Genomic DNA, 14,606 nt, shown 5'->3' on the forward strand with positions numbered 1-14,606 from the left:
GATGCGTGCGTGTGTGCATACTGGTTCTTCTTGACAAACAAGCCCTGTCCGCTCACCTGTGATTTGCTGGAGGCTGAAATTGACCCCAATACAGATGGCCAGCACAAAACCTATGTTTGTCTTCTGCACAAAGATCACTTTCATTCCCTGAGCAGGTGCTGGCTTCCTTAAATTCCTTTTTATTTAAAAACAAAAACAACAAAAAAAGCCACTTCCATCAGGTTCCCTTTTATAAGAGGCTGCACTGTAAACTGGCTGTAGTCAAACAGTGTTTCAGTTAAAGTTTGGTTTTCTGTTTAACTGGCCCCACTATAACACTTTTTTCCCCCCTTTCTGCTCAGATTCTCTACAAAATCTTGGTTATCTCAGATGTGCCACGTGTGTCAGAAAAGCATGATGTTCGGCGTGAAGTGTAAGCACTGCAGGTGAGCACTGAATGCTGGTCCCTTACTGAAGGATGTTTCGTGTCGTTCGATTTATTATTGATCTCTGAGACTTATTTGCTTTGCTTCTTAGTTTGTTACAACTTTGGGCCCTGCATTGGGGTCCATCGACAAAGACAGTGGTGGAGGGAGAGGAAACCTAACCCACTGACTAAAGTTGTGACTTGGGAGATCCAGACACTACTCCATGCTCTGCCACAGGCTTCCAATATGACCTTGGTCAAGTCACTTAGTCTCTCTGTGCCTCAGTTCCCATCTGTAAAGTGAGGCTAATAGCGCTGTCCTACTTCACATGGGTTTTGTGAGGATAAATGCATTTTAAAAAAGTAATCTGTTCCCATCCTACAGCAATGGGGCCATATAAATACCTCATAGCAGTGCTACATCTGGGCACAGACCCTGGTGCACAATCAGATCACAGGACAGCACTGGGGCCCTGCTAGTTTGCAGAACCTTTGAAATCAGCATGCAATGTGCCAGGGGAGGCCTAGACTCTGTCTGTAATGAATTAGTTGCTATCTAATGTGTGTGTCTCTTTCTCTTTCACACAGATTAAAGTGTCATAACAAATGTACTAAAGAGGCCCCTGCTTGCAGAATATCTTTCCTTCCTAGTAAGTTTGCTCTGAGTCACAGCATTTTATCTTTCATCACTGATGTTATCGCAATGAGAATCAGTCTGAATAAACCTTTCTTTCTCCCTCCCCTTTCAGTAGCGAAAATAAGAAGGACGGAGTCTGTCCCTTCTGATATTAATAACCCAGTGGATAGACCTGCAGAGCCGCAGTTTGGAACCCTTCCAAAAGCACTAACGAAAAAGGTACTTGGTGAACAAACCTTGTGATGCGTCTCTGCAACTGAATTGTGAGCCAGTCTGGGGAAGATGCAGCACCACGTCTAGCGCAGCGACAGCTGCATTTTTCGCACGTTTTGTTTTCAGCTACTCTGTGCAAAGAGTCTTGGTTTCAACGTGTGACATGTTCCACTTGTGAAATGTGGTTTCTGAGTTGCTCCAGCCCCTCTGCTGCTTTGAGGGGGGGATTGAAACCTACCCTGTTTCCCCGAAAATAAGACATCCTCCGAAAATAAGGCCTACTTACAGTTTTGCCTCTCGTTGTAATATAAGGCATCCCCCCGATAATAAGACCTCCCCGATAATAAGGCATCCACCGATGTGTACCGTATTCTTCTTCATTGAAAAATAAGACATCCCCTGAAAATAATACCTAGCGCATCTTTGGGAGCAAAAATTAATATAAGACACTGTCTTATTTTCGGGGAAACAGGGTAGAACCAAAGCAATTGAGTGGGAAAGACCACGGGTCACAAATTTTCAGTCACAATGGTAGCTTGATGGAAAATTGGGTTTTTTGATCAAACAAATTGTTGTGAACAAGTCTGTTTCCTGCAGAAAACTGAGATTTTGTTGAAATAGTGAAGGCTCAGAAACCAAAAACTTCTCAATTTTCAACCAAAACCTGAAATATTTTGGTTCCAAATAGCATCTCCCGCGAATTGTCGCTTGGATGTCTTATGCTCCTACTTTCCTCCATGGGCCGGGCTCTCTGGCCAGACTGCCTTTCCTTTGATGGACCGTGGCCAGGGGATCCTATGACTCACCACTGCCCCTAACCAAGAGGGGTGAAAGTGGACCATTCTGGGAGCTGTAGTCTGGCCAGAGAGCCCAGCCCGTAGAGGAGAATGGGAACCTCGGGTACCCAGATTATAACTCCCATGAAGCACTGAGATGTGATTTTTATATTCAGATATTTCAGTTGTTGATATTTTTCTGAGAAGTCAACTTTCCAAGGAATAAAAACCTCTTTTTCCATCCAGTTCTAAGGGAAAAGCTGTATTAGACCAGCTGTCCATCTCCACCCAGTGCAGGGTTGTTTCCCATAGTGAATTTCAGAGGGGTTCCCAGTTTGGGGGGTGTGACCCGTGGAGGATTGGGAGTAGATGCCAGAGTCGTGACAAACCTGCCCTTTCCATGGTGCTAAATGGGGGCAGGGTCCCAGCAAGCCCCCAGTGAAATGGGAGGGAAGGGATAGTGTGAGAACTGCTGGTTTGAAGGCTCAAGCGATGAGTGCTTCCACCGCTGGGCAGGGAAATGACAAATGAGCTGGTGACCGTTACCTTGCCGTTTGCCCAATGCCCAGGCGTGACCACTGCATTTCTCATTCACAATTGGAACCGAGAGGGAGGCACCTTACAAACAAACCTGCACAGCACGTTTGAGAAACTGACTTAGCAAAGGTGCACGCAATTGAACTGTGTGACGAGGGTCGAGGATGTCTTGAACTGGGATGGTTTGTAAACCATAAAAGAAGAATGGTTCAGTGGGCGGGGAAGGGACTTGGATGTAGATGTATTTATTGCTTTGGTTTGTTTTGTCCCCCAACCAGAAGCAAAACAAAGATGCTCTAGAAATCCCACGGGCCTAACTTTCAGTAGTGTTGAGCATCCACAGACTCCAATGGGATGTGCAGGTGCTCGTAGCTTTTAAGAATCCATCCCCCCCCAACAACATCCCTGTCTGCTACCTACTAACAGGGTCTTGCTGTGTCTAGGTAATTTTCGACTAGATTAGACTACAGGTAACGAATTCCTCCCGTTCACCTGAAGAGTGTGGTGGCCCCGCTCCCCTTTTTTGTTTTTCACTCTCTGTATAAAGAACTCCACACTCTTAATTTTGGCTGCGATCCCTCAGAACACCACCTAGTGTCCGATCCTGCTTCGCCTGAAGTCATTGAGTGGGAGCAGCACTAAGGTCTTATGCTGAGATTTCAAAGCTGCTTTGGGTGCCACATTCCCATTAATGCTGAGACCATCTGCTGCTTTTCCAGACTCTTGTCCATAAATCTCATGGGAAGAGCCTACTTCCTTGCTGTTTGCACACAGCAACAGTGATTTGCTGATCTGCTTTGGGGAAAGTTGGTGACCCATCAATAAGCGTCTCCCTTTCCTCAGCAAAAATCACCCAGTGGCTTTTGTTGCTTTTGCAGGATCATCCCCCAGCAATAAACCATCTAGACTCCAGCAGTAATCCATCTTCTACAACCTCCTCCACGCCATCTTCTCCAGCACCTTTCCAGTCTTCCAATCCTCCCAGCGCAACGACTCCCCCAAATCCCTCCCCCATGGGCCAGCGCGACTGCCGGTTTCACTTTCCAGGTAACTGATTTGTTTCAGGAGAACTGTGGAATGTCAGACTTCCCAACTTCGTGGGCAATGCCCTGGTGGCCAAGGGCATGGCCTATGTATTCTCGTAACCCAGCAAGGACGTTCGTGCACAGCCCTCCCTGTGCAGAATAGCACCGCTTCTACTGCCTGAGGCTGTCTTGGCTAGGATACAGGCCTGTATCAAGCTGGCTTCTACAGTGTGCTTGTTCCCATTTTGGGGTCCATAACTCCTGCTCTTAGGTATCAACCAGAACCTGGCCTGTTTTACAAAGAGCTTCCATGTCCTGCAGGGGCTCTATAAATGGAGGGGATTTCTGTCCTGGTTGGTCTTTGCATTGGGATGGAGGGTGGGCGCTCATCAGCTAATTGTGACCAGGCAGAGAACCAACTGCTGATAAAATAGCTCTTGGCCCAGTAATTTAGGGGGAAGACAGGAAATTGATTGCCATGTGGAAGACCTTCAGTGCTTTGCTTTCTTGACTTGTGCATTTGGTTTCTAGATGATATAAGGTACGGGCAACACTTCTCATGATCTGCAGCCATTTGATCCAGAGTAAGGGTCTACTCCCCCATAAACAGGCTGTTTCCCCACTTAGCAGGCATGTGTTTTTGACGCAGAGTTCCACTTGGGGAGCAGGATGGACTTCCCTCTCCTCCCTTGCACAGGAAGTTCAGTCCCCACAGCCTGGCACAACTTCCAAGGTCAATGAAGACTCTGGGCCTTTGCATAGCCATTCTGCTGTACCTCGGGAGCTGTGCTGCCATTGGCCGACTCCCCCTCACATATATTCAGCAGCAGCTGCACGGGAGAGTCTGTGGAAACCCTGCCTCCAGCAGTGTTCACACCTGATCTGGTTTCTAATGGGAAGCATGCTTTATTTCCATGGAGCAGCTACTCCCTAGGTGTTCTCCCTTCTCCCCAAGAGCTCCCCTATGGCCTGCTGGGTTCTTGGGAGAGTGACACATGTGCAAAGGTGTCACTCCCTCCACACTGTCCACCTATAAGCCGATAGTCTGGTGTCCCCTCCACTCATGTGAAACAGAGGGAAAGAATTGGTATCTGCACTTGAGCTCCATTTTTATTGCATCCTGGTTGCAGTAGGACAATCTCTAGGCAGCTTTGGGGGGAGAGGCAGAAAGCTCCTGGGAAGCTGAGATCAAAGAAGGAGAAAAGCTACCCTGACTTGCACATCTTGTGCCTCTCTGCTTTGGTTCATGCTGTCTGAAATGCGTATGGTTTTAAAAGTTGTTGAAAGTAAAACTACCTACTCTGGAACAAAGTTCACTGAGAGAAGTTTACATGTCTTCAGTGGTCTCATCTTTCCAAATTTCCCTCTTCTGAAAGAGCATATGAAAATTCAGTGACATTCTCCTCTGGGTGGGGGGGGTGTCTTGAAATCATGAGCAACTTGATTAATGGAATGAAGAGTGGAAATAAAAACCAGGACAAAAACGTGCTTTGGTCATGCGCATTGTTCATCATGAGTCCCCTCCTAGGAGGATTTTTGAAATGGCCGAGTCAGGCATCTGTGGTGGGAAGTGTTTGCATTACAGGAGCGTGTTACAAAACACACTCTGCAATGAGTAGCATGAAGTCAGGGGGACTTCTTGCATGAGTAAGGAATACAGACAAGAGCCAGGATTGCACAGTCAGCAAACTTCTTTGTTGGGGTCAAATTTCATTCCTTCTGCTTGGAAATCTTACTTGGTGCTGTTAAAATAGCCGTTGTGTTTTTACTGTAGAGAGAGCTGCATTTTTCTGTCAAGTCTTTGATCTGTCAATAGAAGTTGCTGTTTTAAATGCACAGTCTGTTGTGATAGCCAAGACATGAAATGGAGAAGAAGCATGATTTGATTACACAAACCAGAAACCTATCTGTCAATTCATTGGAATAAAATTAACAAAAAGAGATGTGAATGGGCCAGATCCTCAGCTGGTGTAAGTTGGCAGAGCTCAATTGAAAACAAGGGAAGGGCAATGTGGCCTAGCAGACAGCCATAAGAACATAAGTCACTTCATCTCAGTTTCCCCATCTGTAAAATGGGGACAATGACACAACCTCCTTTTGTAAAGCACTTTGAGGTGTACTGATGACAAAAGCTATAGAAGGTTTAGTATTATCATTGGTGTGCCAATGTATACCAGCTTAGGGCCGAACCACCGTGTTCTTCGTCTCCCCATCTGGCCACATTCACGATCAGTAACTCAGCTTTCATCTGATTTGATTTCATCTGTCATCCTATTCAGTCTTCCAAACATGCATGTGCTGAAATCCACCCACTGATCTGGCTGGTAATTAATCTACTAATCTGTTGCTCAAACAATGAGTCGGGACTAATTCACTGAATGCGTATGGGGCATTTGCTGATGCTATCTCTTGACACACTTAACTTGTTTGTTTTATTATTTCCTGGTGATTTTTTGCTGTCCTTTTTTTATATATAAAGCTGCCTACTACATTCAACATAGACAACAGTTTATCTTCCCAGGTGAGTTCATTGCTTTAATTCTGCTAACCAGCTTGTGCCGTTTCTGTCCAAATTAAACTATTTTTAAACCTCCTGCTTCTTTTTGAATGCGCCTGCTTTTTAAAAAAAAAAATAAAAAATTAAAGCTTTCTCTTGTGTCAACATAAACAGTAACACTAAGCCATTCTTTCCTAATGTGTGTTTCTTCTTTACATTTTAAAGTGACATGGATGACTTGTTTAGCTGCAACAGAGGAGAATCCCATCGCAAAAGTCTATATACCACATTGATAGTCCTTTGAAAAAATCTTCTCCCTATTTTCAGAGGGCCTCATCCTCAGCTGGTATAAATGGATGCATCTGAGGATCTGGACCATAGGGATTTAAGAAAGATTTAGTTGGTTCAGGTCAGCCACTTTGGCTTTCATAGCTATTGGTGTGGAGCTGATTTTTAGGGTTTGTTCGTCTAGAAGACGCAATAGTTGTTGTACTGCTTCCATCAATAGAACCCATTTAAAAATTCACCTTGTTCCTTTTGGAGTCTTGTTTGGGTTTTTGTTTTCAAAATAGGGCCTTCATTAGGGAATGTATTTTTGCAGGGTCTGCCCGTGTGTGGGGTGTGTGGGTGTAGTAGACTGAAGGAGGAAGTGCAGCAGTGACTGTGCGTGAACGTTCCCTAACCCCCAGTTCCCAACCTGTTGGTCACTAGAGTGGGCCCTTCCCTGAAGATCTCAGAATCTAAGTTTCATAGAATCCTAGAACCAGAGGGTTAGATCTGATCTAATCTACCCCCCTGCCAAGGTGCAAGATTTTAGACATAACAAGTCCTGTTCCCTCTCTGTTCCTTCGCATGTGTCAGTCACCCCCTGCGATTGCGGCTTGTGGACATACCTGCACTAGCTTTAATCTAGCTAGCTCGGGTGACGGAGCAGCGAAGCCGCAGCAGCACAGACTTTAGTGTGGGTTAGCTGCCCGAGTGATTACACAGGGTTCTAGGTGGGCTTGTGCTGCCCACGCAGCCACAGGTTCACTGCTCCATTCCCTGAGCTAGCGAGATTAAAGCTAGCCTCGGATCTGTCCAGACGAGCTGCAATCTGGAATCCACCTCTGTAAAGTGGCTAATAACAATGGTACCTGCCTGTCTTGCAGAGGTGTCTGTAAACCACTTAGAGGGCCTTGAATGGAAGGCAAAATATTTTTGACTGAAGAATAAGATACTAACCTAATCAATAGTTACAGCGTACTATTTCTACAACTGGTGCTCTGCACAGGAGGTTTTTTGTTTTTGTTTTGTTTTGTTTGTTTTTTAATCCAGATTAATTGAGAGGCAGGCTTCCGGAAAGAGTCAGGCTTGGGTAATAGCTTGTGGGGTTGCTATAAAAAATGGGTGACTTAAGCCAAGCTCTCACTGGGTGGTGCTGATGAGCCACATGGGTAAAGCAATCAATTGTATATTTCATCATGAGCATTGTTAGAAGTGTGGATTTTTTTTAGAAGCCGTATGAAATTCTGTGCCTGAAGCTGGCTTCAATTCTGCAAGCAGATGCACAAGTGCTTAACTTTAAGCACTTGACTAGTACTTTTTGACTGCTTACAGTTAAGCACATCTGGGTACATTTTGCAGGATTAAGTTAGCAGATGAATTGAATAATTCACAAAATGTTATAGATGGTAATTGAACAGGAAAATAATCCGATTAAATCAACATGAATGCCCATACTTTAGCACTATGCTGGTTGTTCATCGTTTGCTTAGTGTGTAGAAATGTCAGTGTAATATACCTGCCTATGTATTTCCTGGATGAGCAATAAATCCATAGTAGTACACTGTAGGGATTAAGTGTGAAATACATGTATGACATTGCAGATTTTTTTTATTTTCTTTTATTTATTTTTTAGAAATCCCCAGCCCCCTACAAGTAATACAGCCTCCTGAAACAGCTGAAGACACTAAGTAAGCATTGTTTTTTATCCTTTTGTTCACTTCATAGCTAACTGAAAAGTTAATATTTTTGTTGAGTGGTTAGAGAAGAGGGCCAGTAGGCAGGACTTCTGGGTTCCATTCTGAACTCTGCCATCAATTCATTGTGCAACTTTGGGAAAAGTACTTAACCTCTCTTTACCAATCTTGTAAAATGGGCATGATGCTTATCTCACCCCAGGGGTATTGTGGGGCTTAACTAATGTTAATACAGCACTTGGATGAAAGGCTCCCTTAATGTGCAAAGTTTTTTTGGTTTTTAATCATTAGAAATGGTCAGAAAATGCGAGGAGAGGTTCCCCACAGAAAACTTAAAAAAAAAAATAAAAAAAAAAATAAATCAAATTTTCATCTAAATTTTGCACAGAGAATTTGGGGTTTACTGAAAAAAGTTGGCCAAAAACTAAATTATTTGTTTGTGGCTGAAATATTTCTGTTTACAGGCATTTGGGGTTTTTGTTTGTTTGTATTTTTGTTAGCAGCAGCAAAAAAAAATTGTTAATTGAAAAACCAACTTTCTATCAAACAGTTTCAACATAATAATTTTGGCTAGTCTGATCAGTCATTATTATTCTTCCCCAGTAATCTTCTAAGCCCGTGAGCATTAGAAAATGACATTTGCCAAATAACGTGATGGACGGTGCTTGTGGGTTGCGTTGCCTAGTGGCCTCTGCTCGCCATGCCTCTCTTTCCCCTGGGCCCCCATCGCACCCCATGGTTCCGTCTTTTGATGGCGGTTGACCCAATCCTCCGGTCAGGTCACCAATCCCTCTTCTCTCTCCGCAGGGAAGATACGGGGTCTGCCTATTGATCCCTGCGGGTGTGCAATCCCAACCAGGGGTTTCCAAAACTAATCACCCTTTCTTTCCTCCCTCCCTCCCTCCAAGGGGGAGTCTAGCAGTGAAGCTTTTCATGCCCTTCTGAATGAGGGGGGTTGGTAGAGGGGAGCCCAGGTCCTTCTGCGCCACTGGGTTCCAGCCCAGGACCCTGTAAGAGGTACCAATGTCCAGCACCCAACTCAACCTTACGGGTTGCCTTACAGCTGCCTTGCTGGGCTGCTTCCTCCCACCCATGCTTTTGCCGAAATCTTATTTGCCTCACAGTAGTAAAGGAAAAGATAATTGAACCATCAGCTCAGTTTTTTTCCCCTTCCAGTAGAAGGTTTCTGCAGCACCCTTCTCCAGGGGGCTCTCAAGGTGGGTCTCTCTCTCCCTGCCCTCTCAGGTGCCTTCTGAGATGCCTGGGGCCAACCTCCAGCTGAAACCAGCTCTGCAGGTGTGGCTGGGTGGGAGTCTCCTGTGTCCAGAGTTGCTCCTTCCCTTCAGTTCCAGTGTGGGTTTTATATACCCCATCACAGCTAATTAAATTGAAAGGTTAACGAACCGGTGACTCGTGGGAAGTGGGGTGAGGTGGAATGGAACCTTTAAGGATCTGATCCAAAATTCTGTGTTTTTTCTTTCCAGCCCTCTCTTGGGCTTTTCATGTGCTGCATTGGGTGTTTGTCCTGTGACCCAGTTCCCCAGTACTGTTTATTACATTTAGCTGATGCAGCCACTTATCATTCCAAAGCATTAATGGTCTGTGACCGCCTAGAGTAAAACATCTAATGGGCAGAGTTACTGATGGCTGAAGCTGCAGTTGCTGGCGCTTGTGGGGTTTCATATGAAAAGGGAAGATGTGGCTTCCTGGGGGCATACAAGGACGAAGTTCAGAAGAGCAGCCTTAAAGGGATTAAATGTAGCATTTGAATTCTGATGACCTACAAATTTACACAGGCTGGTCTACATGGATGAAAGGACCTTACATTTTAGGTAGGCAACTAGAAACCTGGATCAGAGACCCTGGTCAATAAAAACTAATCCTAGAATAATTTATAGAATGGGGGGGAGAGACAGCTCAGTGGTTTGAGCATTGGCCTGCTAAACCCAAAGTTGTGAGTTCAGTCCTTGAGGGGGCCACTTGGGGATCTGAGGCAAAATCAGTACTTCATCCTGCTAGTGAAGGCAGGGGGCTGGACTCAATGACCTTTCAAAGTCCTTTCCAGTTCTAGGAGATAGGTATATCTCAATATATTATTATTATTTATTAATAATCTCTTACTGCTCCAGTAGAATTACACCTCGGCTGAATTCAGCATATCGCTTGTTACCCTTTGCACCACTGAAATGATGCAGGAACTCCATGAAGCTAGTTGAATCAAGTGAATATCCTGTCTTGCCCCTTGGCTGCCTGGATGAACTCGCCAACAGTTCATGTACACAATCCTCAACAAGTCTTGAGGCTTCTTTTTAAAAGCCTTCTGTGCCTCTAACCTCTCCTGGTTGTGCAGCTGCAGCTGGCCAATGTACCTTTTGGGTGCCCCAGGGAGATCAGATAAGTTCAGTGAAATGGACCTTGCTGGGTTTTAGGATTTACAGAGCATGGTATGTCAGGCTTTAAGCATACTTTGGGATCTGGATTGTAAAGATCACCGCCTTTGGGCGGCTCACTGTTCATAGTCTTTGGGAGCGCTTAACATGATAGCCAATACTCCATATTGCTCTGTCAACGTAGGTGCATCTGTACTGAGAACATAAGGTTGCCTGGTACAGCAGTAGCCAGTAATGGTGCCTCTGTACTGCCGCTAAACTGTTGACCATGTCACGAAAACCTATTCAAACCCTACCTGCCTTCAGCTATCACTGCGGCTACTACATGTCCAGATGCTCCCTTGCTGGCTGTTGCTGTAGCAACAGACCCTTCTCCTTCTAGTGGAGACAAGGCCTTAGTGCTGTTTCAGTTGTACCTCTGAAGTAGTCTTCTGAAGTTCCCTGTCTGCTAACTGGAGAATAAAGAGCCCTCCTCTGATGTGGTACGTTAGTAGATACCCTCTGGTTCTCGTCTCAACTCTGGTGATGGCGCTGAAAATCTAAGCAGCAGCCCAGCTTCCTAGCCTGAGTCCATGTGCCGTCATGTTTTCATTGTAAACCCATTTTGTCTTGATAGTGCTGATGAACAGCTGGACACAGAGGGGGTTGAAGAACCTGATGCCGAGGTAGGCTTGTGGGTGAAATGGATCACTTTTCTTTGTCCGCGCTCGGACGCAGTCACAAAGGCTCTATTAAAAGCTAAATAGCAGTGCCGTGGTCTTCAAGATCTGGCTACTGAAATCAGCATTGCTTTACTGTCTAATGAAATAGAGGTCTGGGCTACAAAATATCTCCTTTAGTAGCCCATTGTTCATGCCACATGCGGCTCTTTAGACGTTAATATGCGGCTCCTTGTATAGGCACCGACTCCGGGGCTGGAGCTACAGGCGCCAACTTTCCAGTGTGCCGGGGGGGGTGCTCACTGCTCAACCCTTGGCTCTGCCACAGGCCCTGCCCCCACTCCACCCCTTCCCGCCCCCTCCCCTGAGCCTGCCATCCCCTTGCTCCTCCCCCTTCTCTTCCCCCCCCACCCCCCCAGCCTCCTGCATGCCACGAAACAGGTGATTGGGAGGTGTTAAGAGGGAGCAGGAGGCACTGATTGGCGGGGCTGCCGGTGGGTGGGAGGAGCTAGGAGCCGGCGGGGGGGGGGGCAGCTGATGGGGGTGGGGGGGCTGCTGATATATTACTGTGGCTCTTTGGCAATGTACATTGGTAAATTCTGGCTCCTTCTCAGGCTCAGGTTGCCCCCCCCACTATAAACTGTCAGATTAGCTCATGGTTCCAACCCAGCAAAGCACATGCTTAACTTTAAGCAAGAGAGGAGTCCCATAGACTTCACTGGGACAGCTCCTCTGCTTAAACACCTGCTTAAGTGCTTTGCTGGATCGGGAAGTAAAAGTGGATTGCTGTAGTGCTGGGCGAACCAGTTTTGTTACAGGCTTTAATCCAGTGACCATGGTCTTCAATGAGAGTCCTTCAATTGACTTCCCTGCGCTTTAGATCTGGCCCAAAATGAGAATCTCGCTTCAAACTCACATGGAACCTGGTCTTGAAGTTTTTGGAAATCATCTTTTCTTTTTCATTTGCAGAATTCGGGTCAAATCCTGAGAGGTGCTGAGCACCTACAACCCCCGCAAAAGTCCATGTTTAGTTCCAAATACCCAGCACCACATGGGCTTGAGCCCTCTAGCTCCAGCCAGAAGTGGGGAGATGCCATGAGAGAGGTTGTTCTTGCAGCCTTCCTAGCTGGACTTTACAGCTTTGAGAGGTTAAGATCAGCCTCTCGATTTCTGGGTACTTAGGTCAAACCCACAAGCTGAACCCTTTGAGGTTCTCCCATCATTAATCCGCTTTGGGGTTGGTCGGCTGGAGGAATACAAATACAGATTGGGATAAGAGGTCAGTGACTAGCCACCAGGTGGGACTCCAGTGTAACTGTTGTTGTTCTCCCCACCCATCCACACCTTTCCGATACGCAACCAGGTGGAAGAGCAAGAACCGAATAAATCTGAACCGGAGGACGATGAGGACGAGTTAGACGACTTGCCCAGCAAGCGGCCACACTGGAAAGGGATGATCTCCCGCAAGGCCAGCCAGACCAGCGTCTACTTGCAGGAGTGGGACATTCCCTTTGAACAGATTGAGTTGGGGGAGCTCATCGGCCAAGGGCGATGGGGGAAGGTTTACCCGGGGGAAATGGCACGGAGAGGTGGCGATCAGGCTGTTGGAGATCGATGGGAACAATCAGGACCATCTCAAGCTCTTTAAGAAGGAGGTGATGAATTACAGGCAGACCCGACACGAGAACGTGGTGCTCTTCATGGGGGCGTGCATGCACCCCCCTCATTTAGCCATTATTACCAGGTGAGGACATAAAATTTCACTGCTATGATTTTCATAGGGCTCAGAAAGCAGATGTAATGGGTAAGGCTCTGGGTTGGGAGCAATGGAGACCGATGTCACCTCTCCACAGACAGGTAAAGCAAGGGCAGTAGACTCATAGACTCATAGACTCTAAGGTCAGAAGGGACCATTATGATCATCTGGTCTGACCCCCTGCACGCTGCAGGCCATAAAACCATCCCCGCCCCTTCCCTGGACTCTGCTGCTGAAGTCCCCAATCCTGTTGTTAGTGACTTCAATCGGCAGAGACCCTCCTGCTAGAGATCCCTGCCCCATGCTGCGGAGGAAGGCGAAAAACCTCCAGAGGCTCAGCCAATCTGCCCTGGAGGAAAATTCCTTCCCGACCCCAAATATGGCGATCAGTAAGACCCCGAGCATATAGGCAAGAGTCTCCATCCTGACCCCTTTTAGCCATTATGCTATTTACCTACCATTGCTTGGTTTTCCTTGACAACTATGTTTTACCATTAAACCATTCCCTCCATAAACTTATCTAACTTAATCTTAAAGCCAGACAAGTCCCTCGCCCCCACCGTTTCCCTCGGAAGGCCGTTCCAATATTTCACCCCTCTAACGGTCAGAAACCTTCGTCTAATTTCAAGCCTGAACTTCCCCACGGCCAGTTTATATCCATTCGTTCTCGTATCCACGTTAGTACTAAGCTGGAATAATTCATCTCCCTCCCTTGTATTAATCCCTCTAATATATTTAAAGATAGCAATCATATCACCCCTCAGCCTTCGCTTGGTCAGACTAAACAACCCAAGCTCCTCTAGTCTCCTTTCATACGACAGGTTTTCCATTCCTCTGATCATCCTAGTGGCCCTTCTCTGCACCCGTTCCAGTTTGAGTTCATCTTTTTTAAACATGGGAGACCAGAACTGCACACAGTACTCCAAATGAGGTCTCACCAGCGCCTTGTACAACGGAAGCAGGACCTCCTTATCCCTACTAGATATACCTCGCCTAATGCATCCCAAGACAGCATTGGCTTTTTTCACCGCCACGTCACACTGTCGACTCATAGTCATCCTGCGGTCTACAAGGACCCCTAGGTCCTTCTCCTCTTCCGTTACTTCTAACCAATGCGTCCCCATCTTGTAACTAAAATTGTTATTGGTCATCCCCAAATGCATCACCTTACACTTTTCACTATTAAATTTCATCCTATTTCTGACACTCCAATTCACAAGCTCATTCAAGTCTCCCTGCAGGATATCCCTATCCTCTTCCGAATTTACAACGCCTCCCACCTTCGTATCATCCGCAAACTTTACCAGCCTACTCCTGCAATCGGTAGTAGTAGCATATGGTTCCAGCCCTGCCCTGCCAAAGTGACTCCTCCACGCGTGGGAAGGACTAGGGGTTGTCCAAGCTTGAAGCCTAGTCACTCTTTGACATCTCCGCTGGCCGAAAGGTGTAAAGTGCAAAGGACTATTTTTAAAGCAGGTCCGGCTACCACAGTCTGGCCTTTTGCGTTTGGAAAAGAAGTGTATAATTTTTCCATTTTCAAGAATGTGCTCCCTGGATGGGAGAAGATATAAATGTTCTAAGAGTCAGTACATGGACCTGATCTGTTTACAAAATACTGTCTCATGAGCTGTCCGTTTCGTTCTGCTTCTAACCAAACGTAGGGAAGACTTCGCAAAGCAGGAAACAGAAAAAGAGGTTACCTTTCTCTTCCTCCTATGCTTTTTAGTGATTTGTGTACAGTACATGCTT

General features: G+C 46.2%; 1 protein-coding gene across 1 annotated transcript in view; it reads left to right on the plus strand.

Annotated features, from left to right (window-relative positions):
* Positions 1 to 14,606, plus strand: part of KSR1 (kinase suppressor of ras 1) — a 125,519-nt gene that overhangs the window by 91,585 nt on the left and 19,328 nt on the right. The window contains 9 exon segments of the mRNA XM_065573083.1: positions 342 to 425; positions 995 to 1,056; positions 1,156 to 1,262; positions 3,448 to 3,616; positions 6,074 to 6,115; positions 7,992 to 8,046; positions 11,059 to 11,107; positions 12,465 to 12,668; positions 12,670 to 12,845. Of these exon segments, the coding sequence (XP_065429155.1) occupies positions 342 to 425; positions 995 to 1,056; positions 1,156 to 1,262; positions 3,448 to 3,616; positions 6,074 to 6,115; positions 7,992 to 8,046; positions 11,059 to 11,107; positions 12,465 to 12,668; positions 12,670 to 12,845 (948 nt within the window).

Source organism: Chrysemys picta, chromosome 19, assembly GCF_011386835.1.
Source record: "Chrysemys picta bellii isolate R12L10 chromosome 19, ASM1138683v2, whole genome shotgun sequence".
Lineage (NCBI taxonomy): Eukaryota > Metazoa > Chordata > Testudines > Emydidae > Chrysemys > Chrysemys picta.